We start from the raw sequence: 20,218 nt of genomic DNA, 5'->3' as shown, positions 1-20,218 counted from the left end.
AATAGATAAAAAAGAGTATTTTTGCAAGCAGGGTGTGGTGGCGCATGCCTTTAATCCCAGCACTCGGGAGGCGGAGGTAAGAGGACGGCATGAGTTGGAGGCCACCCTGAGACTCCATAGTGTATTCCAGGTCAGCATGAGCTAGAGTGAGACCCTACCTCGAAAACCAAAAAGGAGAAGAAGAAGAAAAGATTTTTGTACTGGAAAGATGGTTTAGCAGTTAGGGCAAGGCAGTGTATATGTTTGGAGTTTGCAGGGGCTGGAGACCCTGACACACCTATTCTCTCTATCTGTCTCTTTCTCTCTCTCCCTCTCTCAAATAAATAAATAAAATATTCTTTTTTAAATTTATTTTTATTTTTAAATTTTTATTAACATTTTCCATGATTATAAAAAAAAAATCCCATGGTAATTCTCCCCCTCCCCCCAATAAAATATTCTTTAAAAAAATTTTAAAGAGGGGGTTGGAGATTGCTCAGCAGTTAAGGTGCTTGCCTGCAAAGCCTAAAGACCCAGGTTGATTTCTCAGTTCCCGGGTCAGCCAGATGCACAAGGTGGAGGAGCATGGGTCTGGAGCTTGCGGTGGCTGGAGGCTGGTGTACCCACCTGCCTCTCTCTCTCTCTCTCTCTCAAATATATATATTTTTAAAGATGGACTAGAGATGACAACTTACATGAAAGGATACAATAAAAAAGGATGCTACAGAGGGCTTCCAAAGCAACCTGGGACCTTCCCAGCTGTCAACCTTTATGAACAGTGCAGCACTAATGGAAGAGCAGGGAGACAACTGGTGTTCTCACGTGCTCACGAGTCGCACTCGTGAGCGCGCGTGCACACGCCTCTTCCTTCAAGCCACGGGCACAGAGACGACGCCGAGTCCTAGGAGAAGAGCAGAAGGCTTGCAGGAAAGCAAGGGAATCTGTAACCACACTGCGTGTGACAGGAGCTAAATGCTAGCCCAAGAGTCTAAAGTTATTCAGACAGCAGGCCTAGGCAAAATAAACATTTGTTCTGTTACCTTTTTGTTATGTTGCCATGGGAATCTGTGTTTGCAGGAAAACCTACTTTCTGCAACCAGATGACAGAGCAGTACAAGGGGGGGCTGTGGGGAAGGAGGAAAGGAGCTTAGGTCTGCGAAGACAGGACGACAATACACTGGATGGGTCGTTGTAAGGTCAAGTATCTGTAGAATCTTTCAACCTGTCAGGTCTATTCAAATTAACAGAGTTCCTGGGGCCTCACAGCCAGAACTGTAAGGAGGGAAAGGCCGAGAAATGCAGAAGCAGAGACAGGCCAAGTATAATGAAATGAATGAGGACAGAAATGCTTTGATGTCTTAAAGATGATAAAAACGACTATGAAAATAAGGCCCAAAGTCACAAAGAGCCATTGGCAATCGCCACCTGCCAGCAGTCCATCTTTCTTTTCCAGCTGAACTCTGTGTCTAAGCTCTCTGCTCGCTTCCTTTCAGCAACAAAAACCTGGGAGAGCTGAAGGAGGCCCGCGCCATTTAGAGCTGGAAAGGAACACCCTGAATTTCCAGGCTCAACAGAACTCCTGGCTAGAGCAATGAGGGCCGGTGAGATGAGCACCGTGGACACTGGTCAGGGCTCTGCACGGACTCAGGCCTTAGACAATCCTAAACTGCAAGTAAGACCTCTACGGGCTATGCAACAGAATGAAAAACAGAGATCTCAGAGCAGAGTGATCGCTTTTGTTTATTTTTTTTATTTAAGAGTGAGTGAGAAAGCCGGGCATGGTGATGCATACCTTCAATCCCAGAGCTTGGAAGGCAGAGGTAGGAGGATTGCTATGAGTTTGAAGCCACCCTGAGACTCCATAGTGAGTTCCAGATCAGACCACCAAAAACAAACAAACAACAAAGTGAGTAAGGGCTGGAGAGACGGCTTAGCAGTTAAGCACTTGCCTGTGAAGCCTAAGGACCCCAGTTCGAGGCTCAATTCCCCCGGACCCATGGTAGCCAGATGCACAAGTGGGCGCACGCATCTGGAGTTCGTTTGCAGTGGTTCAAAGCCCTGGCGTGTCCATTCTCTCTCTCCCCCTTTCTTTCTGTGTCACTCTCAAATAAATAAATAAAAATAAACAAAAAATAAAAAATAATAATTTTTTTTACAAGTGAGTAAGAGAGACAGAGAATGAATATGGGAGCTCAGGGCCTCTAGCCACTGCAAACAAACTCAAACACATGCACCACCTTGTGCATCTAGCTTTATGTGGGTCCTGGGGAATCGAAATCAGATCCTTAAGCTTTGCAGGCAAGTGCCTTAATCACTGAGTCATCTCTCCAGCCCCCAGAGTTAAACCCAAGTCAGACCAGGAATAGTGACATGTGCCTTTAATCCCAGCACACTTGGGAGGCAGAGGTAGGAGGATTGCTGTCAGTTTGAGGCCAGCCTGGACTAGAGCGAGACCCTACCTCAAAAAAAAAAAACAAAAAAAACAAACCACAAGTCCGATCCCATCTCTCCCCTGCCCATAAACCCCATGGCTGCTCTTCTCACTCAAGAGTAAAGAGTAAGTCACACTTCACACTTCTTCCAAAGACAAAACAGGACCGTACCTGATGCTTGCATGTCTCCCTATCCTAGAAGATGCTTGAAGGTCTTCTGATGGCTGGCCACAGGTTCATTCAGCTCTGGCCAAGACTGTCTTCTAGCTACCCCTAGCGCACAAGGGCTTCACCTAAGGGTCTCTGCACTGGCTAATCCTCCACCCAAAAACCTTCCCTCCTACCCACCCGCGTCCAATCCCTTAGTCTACCTTCACTTGTCACTTCACCTGTGAGACCCATCCCATTCTCCACCATCTCCACCTTAAAAGTATAAGGACAGGGCTGGAGAGAGGGCTCAAGGGTTAAAGATGGTCCCTTGCTCTGCCTGCTGGCCCTGGTAAAGACAGCAGAGCAAAGTAGTGCCTGCACCTGGATTTCACATGGAGTGGCAGGAGGCCCTGGTGAGCCCATTCTCTCTCTCCCTTCCTTTCCTCCCGCTCCTGCCTCCTCCCTCTTCTTCCTCCCTCCTCCTCTCCTCCCCCCCCATACACACACACACACACACACACACACACACACACACACACACAGATAAATAAAGTGATAAAGTACAACACAGAGGCTGGGGAGATGGCTCGGTGGTTACGCGCTTGCCTGCAAAGCCTGTAGCCCCCACGCAGAGCTGGCTGTAGGGACGTGCACACCTGCAATCACAATGGGCGGGGGACGGGAGACGGGTGGGGGGGGGGGACGGGACCCAGGAGAATCCAAAGCTCACAGGCGGCTGTAGTCTGATGTGCCCTGTGCAGCTCAAAGGTGGAGCACAGACACCTCGGAGTTGTCCTCTGACCTCACATGGGTGCGTGACACTGACACAAATAAACTTTTTTTTAATTTTAAGTGAAGCCGGGTGTGGTGGCGCACACCTTTAACCCCGGCACTCGGGAGGCAGAGGTAGGAGGATCGCTGTGAGTTCAAGGCCAGCCTGAGACTACAGAGTGAATTCCAGGTCAGTCTGGGCTAGAATGAGACCCTACCTCAAAAATTAAACAACAACAAAAAAAAAATTAAATAAGACACATTTTAAGAAGAAGAAGAAAAAAAAAAGAACTGTTAAATCCCATTGAAAGTGCTGGCTAATGACAAAGTGACCACGCGTGGTGACCTGCACCTGAGTCCTCAGCCGAGGGGCCCAGCACCACCGTGCAGCGGCTCGTACATGAAGGACAATGTCAGCAAAGGCCACTTTTGAGGCTGAGCGAGGGGGAATCAAAGCAGAGCGCGCCTCAGAATCAAGCTGAAAAGCCCGAGGTCCAGGATGCCGTGCAATCTTAACTGGGAGCCAGTGACAATGGGAAAATGGACTTCAAACTTCAATGAAACATGTCTACATGTGAGCTTGTCAACTCAAGTGTCTTTCTGCGTTAGTGATACAAATGCTTGTCATTAGGTATAATTTTACTTTTGTAATCGAGTCTTGATCTGCCCTACACCTGGACTTGAAGGCAATGTGTATGCAGCCCAAGCTGGCCTCAAACTTGTGACATTCCTCCTGCTTCAGTCTCCCAAGTGCTGGGGGCCATTAATTATGTTCAAATGTTTATTTTTGATTGGCACTAGTTAACGACTCTGCTGCTGGGAAGAGACAGCAAACAGAAGATAAACTAAAGCTGGGTGTGCCAGTACACACCTGCAAAATACAGCCCTTCAACGGCTAAGGCAGGAGGACAGAGTTCGAGGCCAGCCTGGACTGCACAGTGAATTCCAGACCAGGTTGAGCCTCACAGTGAGGCTCTGTCAGAAAGGAAAGGAAGGGAAGTGGGATGAAAAGAAAGAAGGGAGGAGGGAAGTTGGTTATCATCCCACTAGGAAAGTAAAGCATTAACTGGTCAAGTCAGGAGGGTCAGTTCTGCATATTAGATGATGTGTTTTTACTATATGCGTTCTGGCTCATTGAAAACAGATCTGCTGCTATGGTGGCCACACAACTTTAATCCCTGAGGTAGGAAGACTGCCGTGAGTTTGAGGCTAGCCTGGGACTACATAGTGAATTTCAGGCCAGCTTGAGCTAGAAGGAGACGATACTTGGTGGGGGCGGGGACACAGATCTAAGGGGTTGGGGAGATGGCTCAGTGGTTAAAAGCACTTGCTTACAAAGCCTGTCAACCTGATTCCCCAGCACCCCCATAAAGCAAAGGGGTGCATGTGTGGCATGTATGCACTCCACATACACATACAAAAATAAATACATAAAAATTTTTTTTGAAAGATTTAAAATGGTGAATAGCCATCAATATTTTTAAATAGCACCATTTATTCTTCTTCTTCTTCTTACTATTATTATTTTTTTTTTGGTTTTTCACGGTAGGGTCTCACTCGGGTCCAGGCTGACCTGGAATTAACTCTGTAGTCTCAGGGTGCCCTTGAACTCATGGTGATCCTCCTACCTCTGCCTCCCGAGTGCTGGGATTAAAGGCGTACGCCACCACGCCCGGCTTCTTATTATATTTATTGGAACAATCTTGTTCCACAAAACACTCAGAAGTTACATGTGGTTTCTTAGAAAGATTTGCCATCTTGCTACAAGTTTTGTCATACACTTTACTTGTCAATGACAAATACAAATTGTATGTCACAATGCCTACAGCATAGTAAGTGTGGTAGTTTGATTCAGGTGTCCCCCATAAACTGAGGTGTTCTGAATACTAGGTTCCCAGCTGATGGAGATTTGGGAATTAAAGCCTCCTGGAGGCCGTGTATTGTTGGGGGTGGATTTATGGGTGTTATAGCCAGTTTCCCCATGCCAATGTTTAGCACACTCTCCTGTTGCTATTGTCCACCTTATGTTGTCCAGGGGGTGATGTCCACTCTGCTCATGCCATCGTTTTCCCTGCCCCTAGAGCCTGTAAGCCATAAAAAATCCTTTTTCCCCAAAAGCTGCTCTGGGTTGGGTGATTTCTACCAGCAATGCAAACCGGACTGCAACAGTAAAGTGGTCCCAAGGAGTGGGATTGCTGCTAGACACCTGACTGTGTGGCTTTGGGCTTTTGGAGCTAATTCTCAAGAGGAATGCAGAAGGATTTAAAACCTTGGCCTAAGAGGTGCCTTGCAGTACTATAAGTACAGCTTGATGGACTATTCTGGTCAGAGTTGAAAGGCCTGAATGCAGTAAGAACTATGGACTGTGAGGTTTGGCTTATGAGGGTGAGAAAGAGCTTTGTCTGCACTGGGCTAGCAGATGGAAGCTTGCTGTTATGCCTGTGTCCTGAGAAGTTATGCAGGGTTGCTTTGCATAGAAATGAACTGGTGTGAGCAGAAGGATATGACACACACAAAAAAATGAAATCTTTGGGCCTAAATTGCTGCCCATTCACCTGCAAATTGTTTGAGAGATTACATACAACCTTTGAGACTGGGCTAGCTGACCTGCACTGGGGCAACAGGAAGAATGTAGATTCTTTTGGAGGGGCCTGAGTGCTCAAGGAATGTCCTGTTCTTCAAAGTCTGCTTATCCCCCCCCCATCCCCTGTGATTAACAGATTGACACCCTACCTGGTTCTGTGGAGTATAAGAAATGCAGGAAAGAGAGGGTCACTGAGTTTGCAACACGATCTTGTGTTTTGGAAATGGCCATGGGCAGTGTGAAGCAGGTTTGCTGGATGTCTGCATGGAGACCCCATGGAACCATGAAAATGAACCATGGGTTGCAGCGGAGACCCAGTGGAGATGCAGGGACCACGAGATGGCTGCTAAGGAAAGCTGCAGGCCCCGATGAAGTTTTCCAGGACTGTGAGTAGCTGGAGGGGCAGAATTGGAAGTCCAGAGACTTGTTGCTGGTTAGGATTATCGGACTGGGAGATTTGTCACTAACTAGAGTTGTTGGACTTGAAGCTAGATTTTGGTGTTTGCTCTGGTTGTTTTAAATCTTGTATTGGTTGAATATTTCTTAGCTATGCCCAATGTCATCTTTTGCAGTGTGAATGTTTATTCTGTGCCATTACGCGTTTTTTTGAGTTTTTTTTTGGGTATTATGGTTCAATTAAAGACTGGATCACAGGGATGTATGAACATCACTGGGATTGCAAAAAATGGGTACATTTAAAGTTAGATGAATGCACTGCATCTTACATCATGGATAGTTATGTTCTGGGGGGCTGGGGCAGAATGTGGTGGTTTGATTCAGGTATACCCCATAAATTTAGGTGTTCTGAATGCTAGGTTCCCAGCTGATGGGAGATTTGAGAATTAAAGCCTCCTGGAGGCAGTGTACTGTTGGGGGCGGGTTTACAGGTGTTATAGCCAATTTCCCCTTGCCAGTGTTTCGCTCACTCTCCAGTTGCTATTGTCCACCGTATGTTGGCCAGGGGGTGATGTCCACCCTCTGCTCATGCCATGGTTCCCCCTGCCATTGTGGAGCTTCCTCTTGAGCCTGTAAGCCAAAATAAGCCTCTCTTTCCCACAAGCTCCTGTTGGTTGGGTGATTTCTACCAGCAATGCGAACCTGACTACAACAGTAAGTAACCCATAAGTCATTAAAGCCACTAGGCAGGCTGGAGGGATGGGTCAGTGGTTAAGGCGCTTGCCTACAAAGCCAAAGGAGCCCGGTTTGACTCCCCATGAAAAGCCAGACGCACAGGTGGTACGTGCATCTAGAGTTCTTTTGCAGTGACTAGAGGCCCTGGTGCACCCATTCCATTTGTCTTTTTCTCTCTTAAATAAATAAAAACATATTTTTAAGCCACTAGGCTACAGTCTTAAGACGAAATGGACTGCCTTGTTTGGCATGACATCTAAGAAGCCAGCTGCTACTTGGCCTATAGGTGGAGCTGCGTACTCGGGGACAGTAAGTGCTACCGAACTGCGTGGGCTCCAGGAGCTACTTCCCAAGTCTCACTGTGCGGCTGCCAGTGCCTCCAGCTTCTTTAACCGACAGCAAAGGGCTGCCATCACCTTACTCAGAGGAAAGGCATCAAGTTCCTGTTTCCATTTCCTTAAACCTACCACCACAAAGATTTCCCCTTAGGTCCCAAACCGCAAAATCAATGCTTTGCAACAGTGTTTTGCTTCATTTCCTCCCACAGGCAATGCACAAGGTTCCTTAAAACTTTAACTTAGTTTAGTTCCTTTTACCTTTTTAAAAAGATGTGGGGGCTAGACAAAGTGGCACAGGTGTCTGAGCTCATTTGCAATGGCAGGAGGCCCTGGCACACCTATACTCCACTGACTCTCAAATAAATAAATTACATTTTAAAAGTGTATGTATATGTATGTATGAACATACCATACACCATAGCCTCCCAGGTGGAGTGCTGGGAGTAAAGGTGTGCGCCATCACGCCCGGCTTAATAAAAATATTTTTTTGGGAAAAAGCAAGGTGTATTTAAAAAAAGAAGTCAACTCTCAAATTTCTAACCTGTCTCTATCTGTGATTCACAGTGGGTTACCACCAGTTGCTACTGGCTTCTTTTTACCATGTAATTAGTACAAATTAAAATAAAAATAGGCTTGAGGGCTGGGGAGATGGCTCAGGAGTTAAAGGCACTTGTGCTTGCAAAGCCTATGGCCTAGATTCGATTGCCTGGTATTAACATAAAGCCAGATACACACAGTGGTGCATGTGTCTGGAGTTCATTTGTAGCAATAGGAGGCTCTGGCACGCCATATACACTCCTTCCTTCTCTCTCACATAAATAATTAAATAAAAGTAGGTTTGACAGACATAGGATAAGGGTTAACTGGGTAATATGTAACGAACATACTGAGAGGTTATGGTGGTTTGATTCAGGTGTCCCCCATAAACTTAGGTGTTCTGAATGCTAGATTCCCAGCTGATGGAGATTTGGGGATTAATGCCTGCGGGAGGCTGTGTATTGTTGGGGGTGGGCTTATGGGTGTTATAGCCAGTGCATTGTTGGGGGCAGGCTTATGGGTGTTATAGCCACTTTCCCCATGCCAGTGTGTGGCACACTCTCCAGCTGCTATTGTCCACGTTATGTTGGCCAAGGGGTGATGTCCATCCTCTGCTTAATCATTTTCCCCTGCCATCATGGAGCTTCCCCTCAAGCCTGTAAGCCAAAATAAACCTCTTTTTCCCAGAAAAAAAAAAGTAGGCTTGAAACCTTTAATTTTTTTAAAGTTTTTATTTATTTATTTGCAAGCAGAGAGAGAAAAAGAATGGGTGTGCCAGGGCCTCCAACCATCGCAAACTCCAGATGCATGTGCCACTTTGTGCATCTGACGTTACGTGGATCCTAAAGAATGGAATCCTGGTCTTCAGGTTTTACAAGCAAGCGCCTTAACCACTCAGCCATCTCTTCAGCTCCAGATTTGGGTTTTGAATAGACCTCAAGTCCAGTCCAAGTCACATAAAAATTTTCTGGGCTGGACAGGTGGCTTAGTGGTTATGGTGCTTGCCTGCAAAGCCTAAGGACCCAGGTTTGATACCCCAGTACCCATGTAAGCCAGATGCACAAGGTTGGCACATGCAGTTGAAGTTTGTTTGCAACGGCTAGAGGACCTGGTGCACCCATTCTCTCTCTGCCTCTTTCCCTCTCTGCCAAATAAGTAAAAATTTCTATCAGTTATAACCTCCCACCTGACATAAAATAGTGTCACCAAATGGACTGCCTCATCCCCCCCAATTACTTGGATTCAAATGGATTTGGTCATCCTCAGTATCAAACTGCTCTCAAAGGATGAAGATGAGAAAGGTTAACACAGGCTTCAAGCGGGTCAAAAGAGAAATTCCAGCCAGGCGTGGTGGCGCACGCCTTTAATCCCAGCACTTGGGAGGCAGAGGTAGGAGGATCGCCGTGAGTCCGAGGCCACCCTGAGACTACATAGTGAATTCCAGGTCAGCCTGAGCCAGAGTGAGACCCTACCTCGGGGGAAAAAAAAAAAAAAAAAAGAGAGAAATTCCACACGTTTCCAGTCATGCCTGGAAAATTGCTAGTGGAAAAACAACTCCAATACTGTGAGTGAATTAATAATGGTAAGTCTCAAATACTGAAACCAGGCTCCTCGTGCTGAAAATCAGCTGCCCTATAGAACTTCACTTGTCTTCCCCTCCATTGATATGTTACAGGTTACATCGTAAATCCTCTAAGGAAAGATATGCTGTGGGAAAAGAAAAATAAATAGTACAAAAACCAGGCATGGTGGCACACGCCTTTAATGCCAGCACTGAGGAAACTGAGGTAGGAGGAGATCACTGTGAGCTTCCCTGGTCAGCCTGAGCTAGAGAAAGACCAAAAAACAGAAAACAAACCGGACCTGCCTCTCTGCAAAGACACTCCAAGGAAATTAACAGTGGTTGTCTATGAAGAGAGAACAGCAGGGCTGGAGAGATGGCGTAGCGGTTAAGCGCTTGCCTGTGAAGCCTAAGAACCCTGGTTCGAGGCTCGGTTCCCCAGGTCCCACGTTAGCCAGATGCACAAGGGGGCGCACGCGTCTGGAGTTCGTTTGCAGAGGCTGGAAGCCCTGGCGCGCCCATTCTCTCTCTCTCCCTCTACCTGTCTTTCTCTCTGTGTCTGTCGCTCTCAAAGAAATAAATAAAAAATTAAAAAAAAAAATTTAAAAAAAAAAAAATAAAAAAAAAAAGAGAGAACAGCCTAGCTGGAGAACAAAAAGACTTATCAATGAACTTTTTTTTTTCAAAATTATATATATAATTTTTTAATTTATTTATTTGCAAAGAGAGAGAGAGAATATGGGTGTGCCAAGGCCTCTAGCCACAGCAAATAAATTCCAGAAATCCAGATGGGCACTGGGGAATTGAACCCTGGGTGGTTGGACTTTGCAGGCAAGTGCCTTAAGCGCTGAGCCATCTCTAGCCCAAAGTGTTGCTTTATTATTTTATTTTGACGTAGGGTCTCCAGCCCAGGATGACCTGGAATTTGCTATGTAGTCTCAGGCTGGCCTGTAACTCCTATGTGCTATGACTAAGGACATTTACCACCATGCCTAGCTCTTTTTTTTTTTAAGGTTTTTATTTATTTGAGAAAGAGAGAGTGGGCGCACCAGGACCTCTAGCCACTGCAAACAAACTCCAGATGCATGCACCACTATGTGCATCTGGCTTACGTGGGACCTAGAGGATCAAACCTGGGTCCTTAGGCTTTGCAGCATGCACCTTAACCGCTAAGCCATCTCTACAGCCCATGCCCAGCTCATTATTTATTTATTTATTTATTTGAGAGCGACAGACACAGAGAGAAAGACAGATAAAGGAAGAGAGAGAGAATGGGCGCACCAGGGCTTCCAGGCTCTGCAAACGAACTCCAGATGCGTGCGCCCCCTTGTGCATCTGGCTAACGTGGGACCTGGGGAACCGAGCCTCGAACCGGGGTCTTTAGGCTTCACAGGCAAGCGCTTAACCGCTAAACCATCTCTCCAGCCTGCCCAGCTCATTTTTAAAACTTCATACAAAGCAAGTGAACTTTTACTCTCTGGTGCTGGCAAATTCTGTGCCACTGAGCTACCTCTCCAGCCTGCACTGCCTTGCTCTTTCAAAGTCAGCTGGGGGGGTGAGGGGGAGGGCTGGAGAGATGGCTCAGTGGTTAAGGCGCTTGCCTGCCGAATATGTTGTCAAGTTGTGAGATACAGCTCGGGTCTCCGCCACAGGAAAGAACAGTACTGAAGGAACACTGAATCTGTTCCAATAGCACACACATCGCTCAAGAATGAAAAAATGGACGTGCAGGCATGAGCTATGGATGCAAGGATCCAAGTACATCTTTGAAAATTAGCAAGTCACCAATAAACACAGAGAAATTGTAAGCTGTTGCCAAGTCCTTTCAAATGTAAACTGCCTAACTAAAAAAAAAAAGAAAGAAAGAAAGAAAAAAGGCTGTCAAGCAGCACTGTGCCATCTGCAACATAATGCAAGCAGCTGGAACCAGAAAACACAGTAGGATCTGTTGCTGGACACAATTGCACAATCCCAATTACCCAGAAGATTCTACCAAACAGGAAATTCATGATGCGACTTTCAGAAACACAAGAGTCATATTTAAAGATTAACACACCCAGAAGCCTGGAATTTGTTCCAAACCAAAAAAAAAAAAAAAGTCATTTTGCAGTCTCTTTTTTAAAATAATGCAAGCACATAAATTACTAGAACACAGAAAGAGCCAAGCGTTGAATCTGATACTTAGTTTCTGATCAGGAGCAAAAAAATAAAAGTCCAAGGGATGGGTTTAATTTAAAACATGTTCAGCACGTGAATTAAAGGTGGAAAACACCTCTTCGGTTCCTTTGCTGTGAGTGCACAGGGGCCTCGTGAAAACCACAGTGACCCTTGGTCCACAAAAGCAGATAAAGCTTGCGGGGGGAAGAGGGGAGAGACCTACCAGTATTCACAGGAATTATCTCAATTAAAACCCACGGACGACACCTCCCAGCACTATTTCTGACTTTCGGATCTTGAGGGCGGGGTCTGAACCCCTCGGGCTGCCCATGGGAACGTCGTCCTGTCAGACAATACTGAAATGAGCAGCCTAAGTGACTAATCGGCGGGTTTCCCAAGTGTCCTCGCAGGCGCCGCCACCGGCCCTCCCCAGAAAGGAAATACGCTTTCAACCGAATCGGAAGCACACCGCTCGGGCTGGCGCGGCGCTCGGTATTTTTAAGCTCCAAAAGTGCTGCTTGCTGCATTCAAAAAGAACCTGCTTCCCAAACCGAGTCTTGCGTGTGTGTGTGTGTGTGTGTGTGTGTATACACACACATACATACATATACATACACACACCTGGGTGTAGTGGTTAGTGCACGCCTTTTAATCCCAGCACTGGGGAGGCAGAGGTAGGAAGGATCGCCGTGAGTTCGAGGCCAAGCCTGAGACTACAGAGTGAATTCTAGGTCAGCCTGGCCTAGAGTGAGACGCCCCCGCCTCAAAAAACAATACGCACACACATGATGTGTATGTGTGTATGTGAGAGACGCCTTTCCTTGCGAGTTGTGCTCAAACAACCGCAGTCCCCAGGTCGGGCTCTGCCCTTCTGCTCCTCCTCCGAGCCCGTCCGCTTGCTCCGGGGGCTCCGGGTGGGCGCACCCGGGGCGGTGGGGGGGGGGACCTTGGGCTGCACGACGGCAGGGCGGATCACCCCGCGCGAGCTGCGATCGTGCAGGAAGGAAGGGCAGGCGCCGGGTAGCGAGCCCGGGTGGAGCACCAGCCCTTAACCGCCCACGGCGACCGGCCTGCGGGGTTGCACACGGGGCCGGTCACCAAGCCGGGGCGAGGGGCACGTGCCTCCGGCTGCAAGGGTGGCAGCAATGCCCACCCCCAGCACCACCCGGGAGCAGAATTCCTACCGCTGGGTGCATCGCTGAGCTGTTTGGGGACAGGCCCGGTGCTCAAGGCATGCATGCAAAAGACAGCCAGCCCTGCACCGTCGCCAGCAGCTTCCCCCAACCACCCATGCCCGGGGTCCGCACGGATACTCACCACACGGAACCATAGGCACCGGAGCCCACGGGGGACAGGTTCTGGTAACGCTCGGGCACCTCCCAGATGGTCTTGTTCAGCTCCTGCCGGTAGAACGTGGGCCTCTCTTGAGACATCTTCCAGCGGCGGCCGCGGGGCGAGGAGGTGGCCCTCCGGCGGGGGGAACCCTCAGATCTGCACCCGCACCCGTCTTACCCTCCCCACCAAAAAAAAAAAAAAAAAAAAAAAGCCCCCGGTGGGGCAAGGAGAGGACTTGTCCCCCCGCCCCGCGCCTGGTGTGGCTGCGATCGCCGGCCCCTGTCAGCTGCAGAGGCTCCGGCGTGCCTTGGAGAACCGGGCCGCGCTGCTCCGGCCGCGGTCACCCCGCCAGCACCACCCCGCTTGCAGCGAGCCTCTCCCCGGCTTAGGCCGACCGCGGGCCGAGCCGCGCCGCCGCCCCGCGCCCCACTCGCTTGCAGCTGCAGCCAGCGCCGCCCGCTCGCGGCTCGCGGCGCTCCCCCACACTCCCTCAGGCAGCCAGCCGACCGCGGACGGGGAGGAGCCTCCCGCGGGACTCTCGCGAGAACAGCTCCGGGGCGTGGAGGGTGGGGCGGGGCTCCCCGCGAGACCGAGACTTTACCCAATATGGAACGTGCCTATGGGAGGGGAGAAGAGGACAAGCTCTCGCGAGAAGACGGCAACGGCTTGTATCCCAGAGGCAGGAAACTGCCCGAGACCGCCGTGGTTTCAGGGACGGCGGCGGCGGCGGCGGCGGAGCTGCGGGGAGCACGGCGAGCCCCGAGGCCCCGCCGCGCGTGCGGCGCGCGCCTCGCCGTGGTCGGCGGGGCGAAGGCCTGGCTCCACCGCCGGACCTACGTGACGCTGTCGCTCGGGTCGGAGCGGGTCCGGGGAGGAGGGAAAAAGCCAGAAGATCTTTGAACTGGGAGTGCGTCTCCTGCCGCCCAGCCACCTGCTCGCCCGAAGCCGCAGTTTTCAAGAAATGCTTGTTTGCAGGGAGAGGGGGAGAGAGAGAGAGAGAGACAGGCTCTGTCCAGAAAAGCTGTTGCATTCCCATCTGCTCAAAGACGACATATGGCTTGCTCTTTGGGAGTCTGACGAAATTCGTCCCAAAAGCAAATATGTTAACCCTTCATCAAAGCGGAGGGTTTTTGTTTTCCTCCCATCCAAAAGCACCAAGTTTGTTTGTTTTTTTTTGTTTGTTTGGTTGGTTGGTTGGTTGGTTTGGTTTTGGTTTTTGGAGGTAGTGTCTCACTCTAGCCCAGGGTGACCTGGAATTCACTATGAAATCTCAAAGTGGCCTCGAACTCGTGACGATCCTGCCAATGCCTCCCGAGTGCTGGGATTAAAAGCATGCGCTACTACGCCCGGCCGCACCTAGATCTTAAACTTTTACATGCAGAAGAATCGGAGAGATGTCTTAGTGGTTAAATCACTTGCCCGTGAAACCTTAATTCCCCAGTACCCACGTAAGCCAGATGCACAAAGTGGCACATGTGTCTAGAGTTGGTTTGCAGTGGCTAGAAGCCCTGGTGTGCCTATTCTCTCTATCTTCGCCCTCCCTCTCTCAAGTAAATAAAATATTTTTAAAAAGAAGAAGAAAGTTCACGTTCAGGCTGGAGATGTACTCAGTGGTAGAGCCATTTGCCTACCCCAGGACTGCAGAAACGAAAAATAAAAGCAGATTATTTGTCATCGACAGGTAGGTGTTTCCGATCCAAAAAAAGTCCGCTATTGGCCTGTAATCCTAAAATTTGGGAGATGAAGTTCAAGCTAGGCCAGCTACATAATGAGACCAGCCTAGGCTACATAAAAACCCAGAATTAAAAAAAAAAAAAAAAAAAAGAGTGGCGCTGGGGAGATAGATGGCTCAGCGTTCAAAGTCATTTGCTTGCAAAGTCCAATGACCTAGGTCCAACTCACCAGTACCCATCCAAAGCCACATCCACAAAGCGATGCACGCATCTGGAGTTCTGCAGTGGCAGGAGGCTGGGGCTCTGGCTTGCGCGCTCTCTCTCACTCAAATAGATATTTAAAAATCGAAAAAGTAGCGCAGGCCTAAAATCCCAGCACTCAGGAGGCTGAGGTAGGGGGAGTAGCAGGCCAATCCGGGAGCACCTCCAAACAAAGAACAAAACCCTAGCCCGGCAAGTTTGAGACGGACACCTGCCCTACAGAGTGGAAACTTTGCTCTCCTTGAATTCGCCCTCGCTAAGGAGCGCAGGGTGGCGGTGGGTTGCACAGAGCGCTGTCAGCTGACCTTTCTTCGGCTTTGGTTCCAGTTTGCAAGAGAAGCCCCGCGCACCACCTCCACTTCGGAGCCCTCTGCAAAAGCTGTGGGTGGGCAGCGTGCCGAACCCCACACCTTCACCGACCCAGATCAGCCCCTGCGTGGCTGTTGCATGGGACCGGACGTAGCCCCAGAGCCCGGGGCCCCCTCTCCCCACCCCGATGCCCTCTCCTTCCCCCGCCCGCCCAGAACGCCCGCGGGTTCGGCAGCAACGGCCGGCTCGGGAACCGCCGGGCCAGGGGGACCTCGGCGCCCCGGGAGAGCCAGGTGAGCCGCTGCCGGAAGCCGTCCTGGAGCCGGGGCTGCAGCCTGGAGCTCGGGAGGCGTCAGGTGGGTCAGGCGGGCCGGGCGCTGTGTCATGTGCTCAGTGGAGGAGTGATGGGTCTGGTACCTACTGGGTTCGGCCTGGGGGGGGTGGGGGGAGGCAGCAGTGACATGAGACGACCAACGTGCTTCCTTGCAAAATGAATCGTTTCAAAATTCGCTCGTGTGTGTTGTCAAAAGCCCTGGAACAGTGACCTCGAGCCTGCCCCTAGCCCATCCATCTCTCCAGGCCTCTCAGCCTGCTTTTGTTCATTTAACTCTCTGTGACTGAGCGCACCCCCCCTCCCCACCCGTGCCCTACCCCCACTTCCCTTTGTCTTCTGGTCAACTGGTATTCATGCAGCTTTTGCATCCTCCAACCCAATAATGGCTCTCTCCAACACACCCCATCCCTTGGTGGTAACAGTCACCACGCACTAATGTGACCCATGGCCAGGGGCCAGAGACTGTCACCCAGTGGAGTAGTTCATCCCCAGCCACTAGCCAGACTGAAAGACGTAAAAAGAGACAACGTCCAGCACATTCCCCCATCAAAAACCAGGAAGTCACAGGCGAAGGGCTGTCGCTGATGGAACTCCAAATGCCCCACTGTGGTGGCACACACTTTAACCCCAGCACTCCCAACGCAGAGAGGTAGGAGGATGCTTCTGAGTTTGAAGCCACCCTGAGACTGCATAGTGAATTCCAGGTCAGCCTGAGCTAGAGACCCTACCTTGGGAAAAAAAATTAAAGTTGACTATCAGAGGAAAGATATTTTTGCAATTTAATCTTCAAAGTTTTAGGATGAAGAGATGGCTTAGCAGTTAAGGTACATGTCTGCGAAGCTTAAGGACCCAACTTCAATTCTCCAGGTTCCACATAAGCCAGATGCACATGGTGGCACATGCATCTGCAGCTCTTTGCAGTGGCTAGAGGTCCTGGCATGTGATCTCTCCCTCCCTCCCTCCCTCCCTCTCTCTCTCTCTCTCTCTCTCTCTCTCTCTCTCTCTGTGTGTGTGTGTGTGTGTGTGTGTGTGTGTGTGTGTGTCTAATAAATAAATAAATCTCAATCTTCAAAGTTTCACATCTGTTGGCTCAAAAATTAAAAAATTAGATTGTATTTAAGAGGTTTTTTTTTTTTTCTGTGTGTGTGGGTGGGGGCATTTAAAATACTCCAAACATAAATTCTTTTTTTTCCCCGAGGTAGGGTTTCACTCTAGTCCAAGCTGACCTGGACTTCACTCTGTATTCTCAGAGTGGTCTGGAACTCACAGATTAAAGGCGTGCACCACCACTCCTGGCTCAAACACAGATTCTTTAAATGAATCAGTGAGGGGAGGGAGGGAGAGAAGGAAGAAGGAAGTGATGATGGATGGATGGATAATGGATGGACAATGGATAGATGGCTAATTAAGGACAGTAGGGTAGGAGTAGTGAAAGACCCGGGTCCAAAATGCTTGTGTTTTTCTTTTCTTTCTTTTTTTTTTTTTTTTTTTTTTTGGTTTTTCGAGGTAGGGTCTCACTCTGGTCCAGGCTGACCTGGGATTAACTCTGTAGTCTCAGGGTGGCCTTGAACTCACAGCGATTTTCCTACCTCTACCTCCCGAGACCTGGGATTAAAGGCGTGTGCCACCACACCCGGCATGCTTGTGTTTTTAAAAAATATTTTTTAAATATTTTATTTTATTTGCGAGAGAGAAAGATGCAGGCAGAGAGAGAGACAAAGAGAGAAAATGGGCCTGCCAGGACCTACAGACACTGCAAACAAACTCCAGACGCATGCGCCACCTGTGCATCTCACTTATATGGGTCCTGGAGAATCGAACCTGAGTTCTTTGGCTTTGCAGGAAAGCACCTTAACTGCTAAGCCATGTCTCCAGCCCAAAAATATTTTTATTCATTTACAAGCACAGAGAGACAGAAAGAGAGAGAGGATGGGTGCAGCAGGGCCTCCAGTTGCATGTGCTGCTTTGGGCGTCTGGCTTTATATGGTCCTAGGGCATCCAACCCAGGTCATTAGGCTATGCGGGCAAGTGCCTTAACTTCTGAGCCATCTGTTCAGCCCCCAAAATGCTTGCATTTTGTTCCTTGCTTCACGATAGCCTCTACTGTAACCAAGGCTGACCTGAAATTCACTATGTCGTCTCAGGCTGGCCTCGAAATCTCAGCAATCCTCCCACCTCTGCCTCCCAAGTGCTAGGATTAAAGGCGTGCGCCACCACACCTGGCTCTCATGGAGTTTTTCAAGCCGACTTTCGGAGTCAGAGTTTCTAACTCAATAGATCTTGCTAGGTGGGGTCCACTTGTCGCGTGTGGTCCTCATCACGGTGGTAAGGGTCCTGCTGATGCATGCAAATGAGTTGTTGGAGTTTTTATGAAATAGAGGCACAAAGGGCTGGCCAGATGTTAGCAAAATGCTTGCCATGAAAGCATGAGGAACTGAATTCCGAAACCCAGGCAGTATACACCTGAAATCAAGCATTGGGAATGTAGAGACACCCTGGCTAGCTACTCTAGCCAGATTAATGTGTCCTAGATTCATCGAAGAGAGACCCTGTGTCCAGAAATATTATATACAGAGCTGGAGAGATGGCTTAACATTTAAGGCACTTGCCTGTGAAGCCTGAAAACCCATGTTCAATTTCCCAGGACCCACACAAGCCAGACTCACAAGATGGCCCATGAATCTGGAGTTCGCTTGCAGTGGCTGGAGGCCCTAGCACGCCCAATCTCTCTCGCGCTCACTATGTGCCCCTCTCTGTCTCTTTCTCTCTCGAATAGTGTAGATAAATAAAAATTTTAAATTTTATATATATAGAGATCTTGGTGTGGTGGTGCCTTTAATCCCAGCACTCAGGAGGCAGAGGTAGGAGGATCACAGTGAGTTTGAGGGCACCCTGAGACTACATAGTGAATCCCAGGTCAGCCTGGGCTAGAGTGAGACCCTACCTCGAAAAACCAAAATAAATAGATAAATGAAAAAATAAACAAGGTGGAAAGCAATTGAGGAAGATACCCAACACTGACTTCTGACCTCAACACACATGCACATGTACCTGCCCATACACACATGTACAGGCATGAAGCTAGAGAAATTCCAGAGAGGACTTCTGAAGAAAATAATAAGGGCTGGAGAGATTGCTCAGTGGTTAAGTCACTTGCCTGCAAAGCCTAAGGACCAGGGTTTGATTCCTCACTACCCACTTAAAGCCAGATCCACAAGGTAGTGCATGTGTCCAGACTTTGTTTTCAGGGGACTAGAGGCCCTGGTGCGCCTATTTTCTCTATTTGCCGCCTTTCCTCTCTCAAATAAATAAGTAAATAGAGAGCTTGGTATAGCGGTGCACGCCTTTAATGCTAGCCCTTGGGAGGCAGAGGTAGGAGGATTGCTGTGAGTTCCAGGCCACCCTGAGACTATATAGCGAATTCTAAGTCAGCCTAGGCTAGAGCAAAACCCTACCTCAAAAAAAAAAAAAAAAAAAAAAAATGAGCCCGGTATGGTGGCACACGTCTTTAGTCCCAGCACTCAGGAGGCAGAGGTAGGAGGATTGCCATGAGTTCAAGGTTCAAGGCCACCCTGAGACGCCCGAGTGAATTCCAGGTCAGCCTGGGCGTGATGAGTCCTTTGTAGGCAGCTTTCCATTTGTCCCTCCAAACATGCCTTCCTCACTGTGGCTCCAAATTTTTTGCATCTTTTTTGCTATGACTTGATAACCTCTCCCCTAGATTCATGTGACATTGATGATCTCTGATTGGTCCTTTTGCCTTGATCGATCTCTCTCTCTCTCTCTTTCTCTCTCTCCTTTTCCAACAGCATCAGGTGCAGTGTCCTCTAATGACGGAAATGTTTCATATCTGCACTGTCCAGCAGGCTCATGTGGTTGTTGAGAACGTAGCCAGTGCAACTGAGGAATTTCTTTTTTAAATCTTATCTTGTGAGAGTTAAACTTAAATAGCCAGTGGCTCAGCATGTTGGACAACACAGCTCTAGACAATATCTCTGACCCAGTCCATTCTCAAAATACATCCCACATATTTTACCACTCCTACTCCGACTTTAAATAGCTAAAAAATAAATATATAAATAAATAAGATAGGATGAGCCAGGTATTCGGGACCCGCTGGGAACAATTGTGTGTGCTTGAAGAGAGCACTGTTAGGTGTCATGCCTCAGGTTCCATCTCCTTTTTAAGATAGGGTCTCTGACAGGCCTGGAACTTGTTTAATTAATTAGGCTAGACTGACTAGGGAGCCCCAGGATCCCACCTGTCTGCCTCCCCAGCACTGGGATTGCAAGTGCGCACCACCACAACTGGCTTTTTTGTTTGTTTGTTTGTTTGTTTTCTGAGGTAGGGTGCCACACTAACCCAGGCTAACCCAGAACTCGCTCTATAATCCCAGGCTGTCCTCGAACTCACGGCGATCCTCCTACCTCTGCCTCCCCAGTGCTGGGATTAAAGGTGTGCGCCACCGCTCCCGGCTCTTGGCTACGTCTTTCCTGCTCATTTGTTCCACGCAGTGTGGCCCCAGTTGGCCTTATACACTTGGCACCCCCTCCCCCGGGCCTTTGCCTCCTGGGTGTTAGGACTGCAAACCAAGCCACCGCATCTCACATGGTTTGTCCATCTGGAAGATGAGAATAACACACACCTTGGATTCATGATAGGGGTG

The 20,218-nt window shown here is 49.0% G+C and overlaps 2 protein-coding genes across 5 annotated transcripts in view; one reads left to right on the top strand and one right to left on the bottom strand.

Moving 5' to 3' along the window:
- Mapk14 (mitogen-activated protein kinase 14) overlaps nucleotides 1–13,315 on the bottom strand; it is a 77,028-nt gene extending 63,713 nt beyond the window's left edge. For 2 of the 3 annotated variants that reach the window (XM_004649545.2, XM_004649546.2), the window contains exon 1: nucleotides 12,958–13,304. In XM_004649545.2, the coding sequence (XP_004649602.1) occupies nucleotides 12,958–13,073 (116 nt within the window). In that variant the 5' untranslated portion in view covers nucleotides 13,074–13,304. Of the gene's footprint in view, nucleotides 1–12,957 lie in introns of all 3 variants that reach the window. The other variant, XM_012947580.2, reaches the window with a different exon arrangement.
- A 2,125-nt stretch (nucleotides 13,316–15,440) lies between these two features.
- Slc26a8 (solute carrier family 26 member 8) overlaps nucleotides 15,441–20,218 on the top strand; it is a 63,988-nt gene continuing 59,210 nt past the window's right edge. The window contains exon 1 of one of the 2 annotated variants that reach the window (XM_045156788.1): nucleotides 15,441–15,511. The gene's annotated coding sequence lies outside the window, so the exon portion shown is untranslated. Of the gene's footprint in view, nucleotides 15,575–20,218 lie in introns of both variants that reach the window. The other variant, XM_045156789.1, reaches the window with a different exon arrangement.

The sequence above is a fragment of the Jaculus jaculus genome, chromosome 8, assembly GCF_020740685.1.
Source record: "Jaculus jaculus isolate mJacJac1 chromosome 8, mJacJac1.mat.Y.cur, whole genome shotgun sequence".
Lineage (NCBI taxonomy): Eukaryota > Metazoa > Chordata > Mammalia > Rodentia > Dipodidae > Jaculus > Jaculus jaculus.
This window is presented reverse-complemented; position numbering and strand designations above follow the sequence as displayed.